The 10,802-nt window shown below is 38.0% G+C and overlaps 1 protein-coding gene across 1 annotated transcript in view; it reads left to right on the plus strand.

The window, feature by feature from the left end:
- Nucleotides 1-7,394, plus strand: part of LOC140238178 (uncharacterized) — a 46,364-nt gene extending 38,970 nt beyond the window's left edge. Inside the window, exons 5-8 of the mRNA XM_072318115.1 lie at nt 4,595-4,704; nt 5,439-5,616; nt 6,375-6,457; nt 7,054-7,394. Coding sequence (XP_072174216.1) covers nt 4,595-4,704; nt 5,439-5,616; nt 6,375-6,457; nt 7,054-7,394 — 712 coding nt within the window. The remainder of the gene's footprint in view (nt 1-4,594; nt 4,705-5,438; nt 5,617-6,374; nt 6,458-7,053) is intronic.
- Nucleotides 7,395-10,802: the final 3,408 nt, after the last annotated feature.

Raw genomic sequence — 10,802 nt, forward strand, 5'->3', positions numbered from 1 at the left:
TTAGCATCACAATTGCTAACCAAGTTAAAGTGTAGCTTAGTTGAATAATAAACACCGAGTATGAAAGAAGGTCAATGAGTGAAAAGCAAAATTCAAAGATGAAAGTGCGTTGAGTGTAAAGAGACAGAAATAGGAAAGGTAAAAAGCTTGACATTATAGAGTGCTGCACACACCGTAAACACGGACGCTAACCAGACAATGGTTTCGAATAAGAACACATGCAAGGAATAAATCATTGGAACATTATTCTATCGAACTGTTGCAATCAAAATATACTTTCATCCGAATAATCCCCTTGTTACGAGGGTATAGGAGGGCGTGACAATTGTCGATGTAATCATGGGGCATAAACGATTACCTCTGTCTTCCGCTAGTAAAGCGTCTAGACTTAACATCCTCTGCACCTTTCCCACACGGACATACACGGGGTATGTATGAAACGCAATTCCGCTCGCCAGAGATCATTTTTGGCGCTAATGGTTTGCGATCCTCTCTGAACCAGTTGCATACACTAACAGAAAATGTGGATGCGTTTTATTCCCTAACCAGGCCGGACTTTTTTGGCTGTTCTGTGGCCCGGAGGGGGAGGGTTGAATCAACCCCTTCCCCCTCCAGATTTCGGCCGTCGATTGCGCAATCGCCAAGAAAATTGGCACATACATTACCATTTACCAAACTATATTAAAAAAAAATGAAATTGAAATTTTCATTGTTTTTATTAGTAATGCTGATATGTGCGTGAAATAAATTTTGCTCTAAATCAGAGAGTAAATGTGACCCGCGACAACGGTTCCAGGCAAAAGTCGCAAGAGCAAATTTCCTCCTAGGTGGGGTACAAAGATCTTTACCATTATTTTTGTCGATTCGGGTTTTTTTGCAGAAATCGAATCTTTGATATGTTTTCTACATCTACACTAAATTTTATAGCATAAGACTACGTTTTTCCTATCGAAAATGGAATTTTAAGCACCCTATGTTGGATCGCACTTGTCAGTTTCGAGCTTCTTTCGAACGCCGCGCCAATATCCCCAGCGTTGCTATGGCGCAAGGTCTCGCATGCGATTGGCTGGTGCGTCACACACATTTACATAATTCGGCTTTCGGAGACACCAGTTGCAGTGTTTGGGAATGCTTTGTCCACGCATGCATGATTACATGCTCCATTGTTCTCGCTCTGTAGTGCGTGCTCTTCGTTTGGCTTTCTATCCAAACTATTCTACCGCAATGTTTGACAACGGAAGTGAAACAAATATCATTTAGCACGACATAATCGTGTGAAAAGAAAAAACGATAGTCTACTTGTACATGTAGTAAAAATTATGACAGCAGACTGACTCAAGGGAAGGTAGATGAGAGGAAAGGAGAGGTCACATGAAACCAGTTATATTCAAATACTACACATCAAGATCGCACGAAACTAACGAGTCATGTTTGTTTGTTTTAATACTGTATAATTAACACCACCGAACAAGGCAACATATGCACGGCTTGTAAAAGCAAAACACACGGGAAGCGTAACCTTTGCCAGCACTGGCATTTTTCTGCCTAGAAAAGGGTCGCCAATCAGTCAGACCGCAGCACCCGATAATTCGCTCGTATTTATTCAACTCGTATGCAAGCCCGATCGAGGCTTGCATACGTAATGAGCTGCGTAAGGGGATTTTGTCCTTGGGCTTTCGGCAACAAAAATACACCTTGTATTCACAAATTTGGTATCAAATTCAAGGAAAATATGTAAGTTATCGTCACATGTTACTCAAATTATTGTAAATGAAAAATATCATAGCGTAATTTGAGCTTGAAAAATGATGAAAAAAGTAATGGGTGCAGTACATGTTCAAGACGTCAAAAGAATACCAAATTCACCTTGCGTCTCAATGAAAATACATTATTTGGTAGTCCATCTCTTAATCTTTGTATCCATGTAAATATCTTGACAATTTGTTTCTTAATCCGGTCAGGAACCAGTAAATATACATCGATGTCAGGGCTGGTCAGCTTGAAACCGTGCAATCTCAAGAGTAAGCTCTCTCATTGGGTGGACAGCGCTTGCATTCAGCGCTTGCATTACGTCATTACGCTGCTACGGTTTCATGCCACGTGCATGCATAGCGCATGCTTGCATAGGCACGCGTGTAGATTTCTGTGCTTCGGACAGAAGCTAGAAGCTAGAAGCAGTGGTACAGCGCGCGGTGAATGCAAACACTGTCCAATGAGAGAGATCTTTCGCGCCACTGTACACTTTGTATGGAGCATACTTCCGGCTTAGGAGTGAATTTTACAGACATTTCAAAACGGAAAAACTAGTATAAATCATGCTTGCGTCTCCCTGACTCCAATATATGATGAGCATCTAAGTTTCCTCTATACGAAAAAGCCAAAATCAAAAACAACAGTTTCTTAATCCGGTCAGGAACCAAAAAGGAACTTTAGACGACAAAATCTTCCGTGAAAAGCAGGTAAAATTTACGCAAATTCAACTGATTATATCGTCATGATAAGAACCGATACTATACGCAAATTTAGTATCAAAGTAAAGATCAAAGTCTTGACAACAATTTACCGTGACTTGTAGCCATGATGAATGTATGTACAAGTCGCTACACTGTGAAAACCATAGCCCTGTCAAACTCTCGCAAAATCTCGCACGACGAGACACCTTTCGAACGCAAAGATCGTCAACGAGAGTGCTGAATAAATCTTGCCGGATCGGCTCATTAGCATACGTGCTGCGGACTGACTGCAATGATAAAGTCAAATCAACAACAATGAAAACGCGATTTGTAAATGTGTGGATTCGCCACCCGCTCCTGTTACATGCACATGGTCATGGCGTGTGGATGCCATTGCGTAATGCGTGCGCCCATACACATGTACACCATACGTGCAGTTATCGTATCCGCCATATTGAAAGACGTAATGGTTAAAACAAACCCGAGCGAACCGCATTGTTTTTCGGCTCCATACGCTGAGCTCCTAGGAAGGGTGCCCGGGAAATTTGACTCTCTCAGTGAGCCAATCAGAAGGCGATGTGGTTGCTAGAGGCGGAGCTTAACGTCGATTGGCACCATCGTACGGATGGGTGATTCTCACCTCGCATCGCCGCTCGGACATTGCTTTGAGAAAGCGGTAAATCTTCAAAGCCCGTTTTCTCGCAATTTTGTCAGGCTAATAACTTAAAAAGTGCATTTTATTTCGCTTTCCATGCTCACTTATGGTGCCAAAGAATGCAAGTGTTTTATATCAATGCAAAGCTTAGGAAATGGGCAATGTGATTCAATGAAAAAATGAATTTTCAAAATGCTCGACTTTTGCCTGAAACCGTTGTCGCCGGTCACAAATTTCCTATAGAATCCCAAATTTGGAGGATGATTTTCCTTGTAGCATTCCTAACAATGGACTTGAAAAAGAAAAATCTGGTTTCAAAATTAATTTCTTATATATTGTAATGTTTTATGAATGTCTTATGTATTTCTTTGTTTTTCTACTTTTTCTTTGTCATTTTTCCCGCCAAATTTATGACAGAACCTATTTCAAGCATAATTATGCTAAAATAAATTGATTTCAGCCATTGAAAGTGAAAATAATCATATCTTTTTGGATAAGTTGAGAAAACTCCATTTGCATAAACTTTATACACAAAATCACGTTTTTGAGCCATTTTCGGTCTGACAAGAATGTATAAGATGTCACGCAGAGTCGGAATGGTATACCCGATTTTGGGAAAATGGTGTCATAAGTTGTGCGAGACTTCAAAGTAAAAAGTCAGCGAGCGGCGCGGTCAAAAAAAAAAAAAAAAATCACGCGGCGGAATGGTCGTGGAAAAATAATGTCGAGGGGAGTTGATTCATCCCCCCCCCCGGCCGTTTTAGGGTTAACCCTTTGCCTTCAGCCACTGACGATTCGTGTGCAGAATCCGATTTCGGAATCTCATGTTGGGGATGGGTTAAACGGACAACTGGTAACCTGTGACAAGTGCGCACAGGGACAAAGGTCAATTTCTACATGAGTCAATTTGCTCCGTTTTCAGTGACCATAAACGATCCCGTATCCGACTTTAAATCGCTTGTGGAAAGATCAATAAGAGAGTGATGATAAAACAAGAAAAAAAATTGTCACGAAGACGTATTCAAAGCTTTGTTTTTTGTTTTTTTTGTCTACCATCTGTTGATCCAAGTATATGTTATTATTTGCCTTGCGGAACTACTGGCATGGCTCTGAATGACACACATTGTCCCCGTCTGATACATCAGGCAATGCTCGACGCAGTGACTCACACGACTCATATAAATCCATGTGTTTGCTGTTATTGCAAAAACCAAAATAGACAATGACCCCTGGTATCATAAGTCTGGCATTGCTCATAGATTTAAAACAGTTTACATACATTTATCCGTTCTTTTTTAGCGTTTGTCTTCTGTTTCACACTATTTTACTCTCTTTTTTTTTTCTCTCTCTCTCTCCAAATATATATGTATGTATGTATGTATGCATAATTTGATATACAGCTGTATATACACTTATCATGACTTCTTCATTAACCTACCTTTATCATATTTTTTTTTCTTCTTTAAATCCCTTTAATTCCACTCAGGTGTCAGAAGGCCTGCCCACAGGGTTACTACGGGCAAGACTGCAAGCAGGAGTGCGTCTGCGACGTAGGTCAGGGCTGCGATGGGCGGACAGGTGCCTGCGAGAGTGAGTGTCTCGGAAGTGAAGCTGGGGATTAGGTTGCTATAGTTAGATTTTGTTCAGTCATTGTACAATCATTCACGTGGCATCCTCGGTGGTCCGCTCCATAAATACAGTACCAGGCCACACTTTAAAAGGCATGCATACGTACCCTGACATAATGAACAGGTAGCCTCTAGTTACTTGTTATTCTATGACTACGTGTTCTCCGTAACGCCAATGTCGTACAAACTTGTACTAGAAGGCAATATTAGGTGCCTTCATTCCAAACGTAGTACTGCTAGCCATTTTCGACGTGTTCAATTCAATTCAGTTCAATTTAAAAGGACATTGCATTTCCATTCTTTACCATCTATCCCCTTCTCCAAGAATTCACTTTCATTATGTTCATATTATTTTGCCAAACGTGGTCTTCATACCTTCCTAAAAGCCATAAATTATTTGATTCCTCTACTGTAACAGTTTGTCCTTCCTTGTCTTCTCTTATTCTTACGTTTGTATTTTGTCTTGTTCTTCTTCTTCATGTCAGTATTAGTATCAATAGTAATTATAATAGTAGCAATATGAACAATCATAGCAGCAATATTATTTATATTGCTACTACACTCTACAATCACCATTTTCATCATTACCATTTAGGTTTCCAATACTGTTAAATTGTATTTCCGATATTGTAGTAAGATGGATGCATATCAATAATTGTTCATCTCTTTGGTTACACCACTTTGCAGAACCCTTGCTGGGAGATAATTTGACGAAGGATCCAAACCGTGATGTCCACACGCAGGAGCTGAGGGATACCAAGCCAACCCCCTTCTTCATGTATGCAATCATCGCTGGGGGCGCTCTAGCTATCATCGTTCTGATCGTCTTCACGCTAGTTGCTTCTCACAGATTTCGGGTTATTTACCACGGGACCTACGAGTGAGTGAACATAACTATTATTCTGTTCCTAAATGGTGTAGACGCGAACAGCCTGATGAGTATTGTGAAAGACATTTGTCCCCCATTTTTGTTTCTACGTTACAAAGGGGAAGAATTTAAACTTCTCTAATTTTGGAAGTAAGAGAATGTTGTTCTTTGCAGATTACTATACTGATGCTGAGATTGCGTTTGAAGGCGAAAGACTTGCAATGAGGGTATTTCTACGAGCGGATTAATATTTGTAATTCTGGACCATCAAAGACAATAATTTCCGTAAATCTTTGGTGATTATAACTCCCTGTAAGGAAGTAACAATACGATAGAATGAACCTGAAAATAATGTTTAATTCCACAATTCTGTTATCACGGTTTGTGATGATATGGAAAATTATCGGTGAACATAGAGAAGGATTACAGTATTCCAAAGTGTTTTCGAATATTTAATCACGCTTTATTTTACCCCTTTTCATACACAAATAGCGCAATGTGCCAATTTATAGAATTCTATGAAATATACGTAGCTCGTTAATTAAAGCAATAACCTAACTTCAGGCAGAAGAATAGGCTGTAATGTTAGATAGAGTGTGAGCCAAATTGACTGCGCCTTTTGGCTATTCTGTTGCAAACTAGACTCGATCGGACTCCATTGAGAACGCAGTTATTTCTTCTACTTTTCCATCATAACCTGCGTATCCTTTCAGTTGTAAAACAAACTTACACGGTTTTGGTTTTTTTCTTCCTTTTCTTCCACTTCGTAGGACGGGCGAACGGCACGATGAACTTTATATGTCGCGTAATGTGAAAAATGGTGACGTCAACAGAAACAGAACCAAAACAAACGGTGAGTTTGTGAAATACCGTTTATTTTTTTTTTCTCCGCGTGCTCTTTTTCCACGTGTTCTTTTATTACGCAAAGTTTTCTGTGTTTTATGCTTCAACTATTTTGAGTAACTTTTCGTTAAAATGTCACGACGACACGACAGGATCTGAATTTGATAGGCTTATTGTACAATATAATGTCCAATTATTTGTCTTGTAGGTTACTGTGTACATCGTGTTTAATAATCATCACCAAGTGTAAAGCTTTCTTCATTCTTTACAAGTTGTTAAAATGCTGTCGTTGTTGCCATTACCATAATCATTAACAGGAGTTGTAATACTACTGTTGTTGTTGTTGTTGTTGTTGTTGTTGTTGTTCCTTTCAGATTGATAGCTATCATAGACATCATTGCCACTACTGAGTTTTTGTTAATTGATACTCAATTGATAGGATCAATGGTTTTCCTATTCTATGTCTATTATCAATTAACAAAATCGATGAATCATAGAAGAAAAATCATATCAGGTATATTTATGTGCCTCATTTTGTGTGATAAGGGGCATACTATAACCCGGCTAATAACGTGGGTTTCTGTTCATGCTTATTCACTTGTATAGGCGCTTTAGCGACGCGGGTAGCCGAGGAGCGACGGAGGAGTATGTCAGCACTGATCGCCAAGTCCGATAGGCAGTCGCGCACCGGATCGTCCATCTTCAACTTCTCCTTCGGCAAACTATGCCTCGAAGAAGAGGAGTACGATGTCCGAAAGAGTGCGCCCTCTACCGGTACGCACAAGAAACCGGTTCCGATCCCCCGCGACCCGAGCAAGATCCGCACCAGTGTCTCCTCACCGAACCGGACGTCGTCGGAGACAAAGGCGACAACGGACGTCGCAGAGCATACGCCACAGGCACCACCTCCCGATGTTACTCTGGACAATGTTCACGTTTCAAGATGAGCTCTTCTCTGTTTTGCGTGGAAGTCACACTGAATGACACAAAAAAGAAGGAAAAAATGGAGAGAAAGACTGAGAATGTCATGCTATTTGACAAAGATATATCTACCTGTCTGCAATACAATATTTTTTCCCTTGGTATAAGGTGTGTTGTATAAATGTATCAGCTGAAGAGTTCCCATTGAATCAGGGTTTCAAAGAACACGAGTTTGAGGTCGTAACACGCGTATCGTATCGTATTCACAAGCGACTAAACGATCCCAGAAAAAAAAAAAAAAATCTTCCTCAACGTTTACAAGAATGATCTATTGCTCGTAGGGATTCAGTTGCTTTTGTCACAACTTCCCTAATGAGGCAATACCATTCGTCAGTCATCTGCTAGAATGTGCACAACAGTATATGATACATGACCTTATTATTAAGATTAAAGTGTTATGTTGTCGGTGCGATATTCTTAATGTCGTTACTAATTCAGTGTTTTAAACTGAATGTTATAGGATTTATACTTTTCCAGTCACTGTGTCTTTTATTCAAATTAATGTGTCTGTTGTTTTTATTTGTTTGTTTTCATCAAGTCTCAGTTCGACGCGTTGTAAGAATCTTGCGAAGTTATCTTCACGAGATACAAAATCATAAAAGATAAAATTCCCATATTTTGTAAGAAAAAAAAGAGATGCTTATTGGGGATATTTTGTATTACCACGAAAATGCCAAACTTGCTATCAACATCCCAAGTAACGTGTGTTTCCATGATTTTCCTACAAAGAGAAAGCAGAAGGAAGTACCTTTCTGATTTGTAATAAGCAATGTTGGCATTTAATCTTACTTCATTTTTTTTTAATCAACTGGTGCCTTTGGCCCATCACTGTTGAAATAAAACCTATCATGTCAATTTCGTCAGAAGAAACAGTGCTGGGCCCTGTTTCATAAAGCTGTTCGTAAAGTTACGCATGACTTTACGAACGATTGGAATATGAAGTGCCAGTCTGTGTGCTCTTTTTTTTTTTTTTATCATTACGTTTGTACAAAGTACGACAGTATGTCAATATTTCATCTACATTGGTGCAAAAATACACTTGCAACTAAAACGAGTATAATCGTTATCATCTGCAAATTATTTTTCAACCTCAGCTATTGAAATTAAGAATGATTAGGAAACCCACTTGGCTTTACGAACAGCTTTTTGAAACTGGGCCCTGGTCTATTGGTAGTTTTTGTCCTGACATGTACGCGCAAAGCAACCACATGACCCTGTAGGTTTTAACAGAGTTTGATTGGTTTGTTCGAAAATTGTCTTGGGCTGGCCCAAGAAGGATACTAGTAGTGACCGAGGACACCTCTTTAGAAGATTGAAGAGATAGCAGAGGAATTCAAAAGTAAGTCACTGCAAAATTAACAAGGAAAAAAAAAAGCGTGTTTGGAATCCACGCCCGGCCGCTTGATACTCGCCTACGCCGGTAGCAGTATATAAAGTCAGAATTCAATTTGTGCGTTATTATGTATGTGCTCCCCACTGAGTAAGTGAAAAAGAAAGTGCTGACTTTATGAATGTCAAAAGAGCAGTTCTGAAGCTTTGGTACAATGGAATTTGTTTTCAAAAGATGCTGAAAACGTGTTTTTTTTTTTTCATTAACGGTACAGTGCCGCGCACACTGTTTATTTTGTTGTGTATGTATGTCTGATTTTGTTTGTCTGTTTGTCTGTTTGAACACGATTTCCTTCATGTCCTCTTCTGAAAGGACAAAAAAAAAATGCTAACGTTTAGTCAAGAAATGCTTCTAGATACTGTAAAATATCAATATGCGCATAAAACCATTTGACAAGATTTCTAGGTAACGTTGAAAAAATGTTCATATCAAGAAGAGTATTCCTCTTTTGATGCTTCGAAACGTCGAGATGTTGCAAAAAAAAAGTGTGAACTCATGCATTCTCTGCCCACATCATTTATTCATGTGGCATTGTCGGCAGATTTAGGGTAATGATGGTTATATATTTGTAAAGGATAGATTTTCCGGCTGAGTTATATGACATTCGTACGAATGTGAAATATCAAATGTCATGAAATTATTACGAATGAATTCATCAATTATCTTATCTATGCAAAATATTACAAGAAAACAGTAAGATTTAGATGAGATGAACATATTATTGCAAAGAGTTTCTAGAGAGCAATAAGCAATGAAATTGTTATATTGTATTAACGTCAACGTAATGTTTTAGAAAAATTAACGTTTCCTCATTGTAACAATGTTAAGAAAGAAAATAGAGTGCACTATGTGAACTACACTTGAAGTTCGGAAAATTATCTTATCTACGAGTTTAAGTAGCCATGCTGATGTGCCCTAGCTAGAAACATACCTCGTATTATCATACGCATTATGTTAACTTTTTGCAGTATTATGCAATAATCACAAGTTCAAAATGAACTTTCAGTGTAAAAGTGCAATGTAGATGAGGGACGTAAAAAAAAAAAAAAAAAAATGTGTTGTTTTGTTTCGTTTTTTCCTGTATTCCATCTCATAGTTACGGAAATTGCCATAAGAAAGGGACGGACCTCTGCAACGGGAGGCAAAAGCTTCAAGCTGAAACGATGCAGACGTCGGTATAAAAGTAGAAATGTTTCTATTTCATGTGAAAATGCTGTGAATACAATATTATTATGGCTTCCTTATTCATAAGTGTATATAATGTACATATGATTCTTATTTAACATTTTCACTGAATAAAATATGCAATATTTTATAAGAATAATGTTCTTGCGTGTGCATTTTTCATGAATTGCAATAGTTTGAAATAACTATGTTCACACACACACACACACCACACACACACACATACATATATATATATATATATAGGTATATATATATATATATATATATATATATATATATATATATATATATATATATATATATATATATACACTCTAAAAACACAAATGTTGAATTAGCATTTAAAAGGGCCGAGGAGTGACAACATTTTCAAAGTGTTGGTTTTCCTGCTAGATTCAACATTTAAAATGTTATTTTAAAAGTTGGATGCAACACTTCAAAAAATGCCGTCACTCCTCGGCCCTTTTAAATGTTGATTCAACATTTGCGTTTTTAGAGTGTGTATATATATATATATATATATATATATATATATATTTATATAATTATATATATACATATATATATGTGTGTATATATATATATACATGATATATATATAATTTTATATATATAAATATATATATAATATATATATAGGGCTCGAAACTATAACTTTTCTTTTTTTCTCTGATGGGCATTCGATCGGGCAACTAAAATATCTAAATTTGACATTCTGGTTGCCCGAAATAAAAGAAAACATTCCATTGTGAATCTCAAGTGCCCAATGTGGTGGGACGACATTGGTCCCAGGCCA

The sequence above is a fragment of the Diadema setosum genome, chromosome 14, assembly GCF_964275005.1.
Source record: "Diadema setosum chromosome 14, eeDiaSeto1, whole genome shotgun sequence".
Lineage (NCBI taxonomy): Eukaryota > Metazoa > Echinodermata > Echinoidea > Diadematoida > Diadematidae > Diadema > Diadema setosum.